This window comes from Phoca vitulina, unplaced genomic scaffold (assembly GCF_004348235.1).
Source record: "Phoca vitulina isolate PV1807 unplaced genomic scaffold, GSC_HSeal_1.0 scaffold16, whole genome shotgun sequence".
In the NCBI taxonomy this organism is placed as follows: Eukaryota; Metazoa; Chordata; class Mammalia; order Carnivora; family Phocidae; genus Phoca; species Phoca vitulina.
The window spans coordinates 27,111,307-27,114,880 of record NW_022589719.1 but is presented as its reverse complement, the minus strand read 5'-3'; the positions used below and the strand labels follow the sequence as shown (position 1 = coordinate 27,114,880).

At 41.4% G+C, this 3,574-nt stretch overlaps 1 protein-coding gene across 1 annotated transcript; it reads right to left on the bottom strand.

The window, feature by feature from the left end:
- Positions 1–690: 690 nt before the first annotated feature.
- LOC116638691 (olfactory receptor 4D9-like) lies at positions 691–1,626 on the bottom strand. Its single transcript, XM_032414791.1, has one exon. The coding sequence runs from the start codon at positions 1,624–1,626 to the stop codon at positions 691–693; it is 936 nt and encodes a 311-aa protein (XP_032270682.1).
- Positions 1,627–3,574: the final 1,948 nt, after the last annotated feature.

The following is a 3,574-nucleotide window of genomic DNA, read 5'->3' as shown; positions in this document are numbered from 1 at the left end:
AGTGGTATGAACAGTAGGACAGGCCGTTCTGGATTCTTGCCATTGTTGTGTTTATGCAGTCTGATTTTGTAAGGCCCCAATATTTAAGTCCCAGGTCACATCCAATTCTGACAAAGTCACAGGAAGTAAAAGACAATGGAAATCCTTAAAAGCTAAGTCTTTGTGTATCCTGGCTGGTTGTGGGGCTTGTGCCAGTGTATTTTGTAGGTGAATTGATTTAAAAGGCCCAAAGTTGCTGACAAAGCAGAGGTGATGGAGAAGAATGTTTACAAGCAGTATTTGATACACAGTATATGCTTAATAAATAGTCATAGGGTAACTATTGCTGGACTGGGACCTAGCAGCTGGAGCCCTGCTATGTTGAGATAGATGTCCCTGTTGCCTACTGCATGTGTGGACATCGCAGTGCTATCCTTCACCCTGTTGCTGGGACACCCAAGACCTCCTATTATATTTCACATTTATAACCTGCTTGCTGTCAATTGCTCTTCAAGTACTGTGTTTTTCTGTTTAACTTCCTGTCGGTGTTCTTTCTCAATACCAGTGTTTCAGGTCACTGATCCTTTGTGTCTGTGCCATCCTGCTATAGTTAATTGTCTATGCATGGTTGAGCCCCAATATGTGACAGCGAATATTTTTAAGAACATATTTCCATTATGTTTGTATCTTGATCAACAGTCTATAATGAGGTTATCCCCTTCCCGAAAACATAAGTCTTCTCTTCAGTCTCCTCATGGATGACTTCATCTCCTGGTTCCTTAGGGTATAGATCATGGGGTTCAGGACAGGGATGATGACCGTTAAGGTGATGGAGACAGCTCTGTCCATGGGGAGGGCAGTGAAGGGCCGGGCGTAGATATAGATGGAGGGCACAAAGTGCAGAGTCACCACAGTGATGTGGGCTGTGCAGGTGGAGATGACTTTCCTCCCGCCCTCCCCTGTGTGAGTCCTCAGCATCATCAAGATGACTGTGTAGGACACAAGAAGAAGGACAAACCACAGGGTAGTGAGCAGACCATTGTTGGAAATCATTAAGATCTCAAGAGCAAATGTGTCAGTGCAGGCAAGTTTGAGGACCTGGGGGACATCGCAGTAGAAAGTGTCAAGAACATTGGGTCCACAGAAGGGAAGGGGCAGCAACAGGAAAATCTGCACGATGGAGTGAACAAAGCCCCCCACCCAGGAGGCCACAATGAGGGCAGTGCATCGCCCCCTACTCATGATGGTCACATAGTGCAGGGGCTTGGAGATGGCCATGTAGCGATCAAAGGCCATGACAGAGAGAGAAAAAACGTCTGCCCCACCGAGAAGGTGGAAGAAGAACATCTGAGTGATGCAACCGTTGAAGGAGATGGTCTTTGTCCTTGACAGAAGGTCCACGAGGACCTTGGGAGCAGTGATGGAGGAGAAGCAGATGTCCAAGACTGAGAGATTGCGGAGCAGGAAGTACATGGGGCTGTGAAGGCGGGACTCACAGGTCACAGTGACCATGATGGCAACATTTGCTAACACAGTTGTTACATAAACTACAGATAAAAAGAAAAATAAGAGCAAGCTCAACTCTTGAGACTGGGTAAGTCCACAAAAAATAAATTCAGACACCCTGGTATGATTTTTCAGGGCCATTGGATGATATTTCTTCCTCCATGTACAGCTTTGAAAGAAACAATAATATTACTGAGGCATTGAAATCAAGCAAAATTTATCTCTTACGTGGAAATTGAACATGCATAAATATAGTTTTAATCATATATCTTATTCTTTATGAACCTGCTGTGTTACCTGGGGAAGTCACTCAGTTTTAACTTGCTTCAGCTCCCTCCTTAGCCCAAAATGTGGTTTGAGCTAAATCATTCATTTCCCTACTGTACTTACTGGGGCCTTTGGCATCTGTTAAAATCCAATCCTAGACAGACAGGACCGAAGGGGCTGTTTCTGAGTTGGACTGATGGAGAAAAAATTCTTGTCGTTTCATCCCAATCTTAGTTGTTAGAACAAAGTTAAACTTGGACGTTGTAATTGAATGTCATACACATTTAACGTCTTGCAATGGTGCTTTAAGTATCAATGTAGCATGTGAAAGGCATTGTACAGACAGGTAAAATTTTTTGAGTATTGTAATGTGATAACAGCACCTCTTCATCTTTAACTTGAAATTAAAACTATCAGATTTTATTTTTGTATAACTTAAGGAAGGTGAATTTAGGGGACTAGAAGACTCTAAATGGGCTTCTACAGATCCAGTGACATAAATGTAACCAGTTTGTTGGGATTTTATAGCTAAAATTATATTTGTGTATATAGCTTTAATCTGTAAATTGTAATAAATATATTTGCAATTATTAAATGTTACATGATATTTTGGTTCAAAAAAAAAAAAATCCACCCCAGAGGTTGTTGAGGAAGAGAACTAAGGAAGTCTTCATGGAAGGAGCTGTGGGTTCCCTACACCTCCATGAATGGGAGCACCTCTGATTTTATTCTCATTCCACTTTGTTTCTATGCCTTAAAAGCGATTGGAATAAAACAACCCTCATAGGCCTTTCAGTGACACCATGAATGGGATTGATTTGAACAGCATGTTATAGTTTTAAAAGCACTGCCCACCTAATTACAATCAATTTTTCTAATAACCCTCTGAGGTTAGAGGGGAAGGTATTAGCATTCCCATGTCAATTAATACCAAAACTGAAAGAGTGAACTCAATAAGCATTAAGCCAATTTTCCAAGGTCATATGGAAAATCGGTGGCACAGGAAAAGTAACACAAGTCTCTTCTGTCTCTTAGTTCTAGGATCTTTCTACTCTTCCACGCTGCCTGCCAGCTTCAGAATATATAAATCCAAGAATAATTTGTATAAGAGACTCTTTACAGAATTTTCCTAGTCCTTTCAAGAGTGGGTTTCATCAGCCCCTTCATTTCCTCTCTCCATGACCAAGGAATTTTAGACCTCTGCCCTTCTATATCTTTTAGAAATGACAAGTTTGTTTTTTTTTTTTCCAACTTTAAAAAATTTCATTTCATCAATACCCAGAGGTCGGGGTTTAACACAAAGATGACAAGGATGGTACCAGAGATGGTTCTGTTCACAAAGAAGACAGCAAAGTCCAGGCATGCATATGTAGAGGGAGGGCATGAAGTACAAGCCTACTGCAGAGATGTAGGCAATGCAGGTACACCCTTCCTATAAAACCTGAGGAGTTTCTGATGAGCTTAGGATTTGCATTTCCTAACAGCATACAGATCAACACCCAATGGAACAATGGTAGCTCCCTGTCCCTGGAGGCCCATAGGTTCTCTTACTATAGAGTCCTGTTTGGGAAGGAAGTGGCAGATCCAACTTAGAGAATTTTCAATTCATTCTAGTTTGCCTGTGGGAGTCAGGAGTGAGCAATATTTTATTGCTTGAGGGTCAATTTTGAAAAAAAAATAAAGTCCTGGGGAAGTTTAATTGACATGCAGAAGGACATAGAGAAAGCTAGTGGTGAAGTTTAGCTTTCAGCACAATACATATTCCACTCATGCCATTTTAATAATTTCTGAGATTTACGATGGTGGCAGTGGTGACAAAGTT

What these genes read in the sequence shown, in the direction of transcription:
- LOC116638691 (XM_032414791.1), bottom strand. Translation starts at nt 1,626, where the DNA reads ATGGCCCTGAAAAATCATACCAGGGTGTCTGAATTTATTTTTTGTGGA.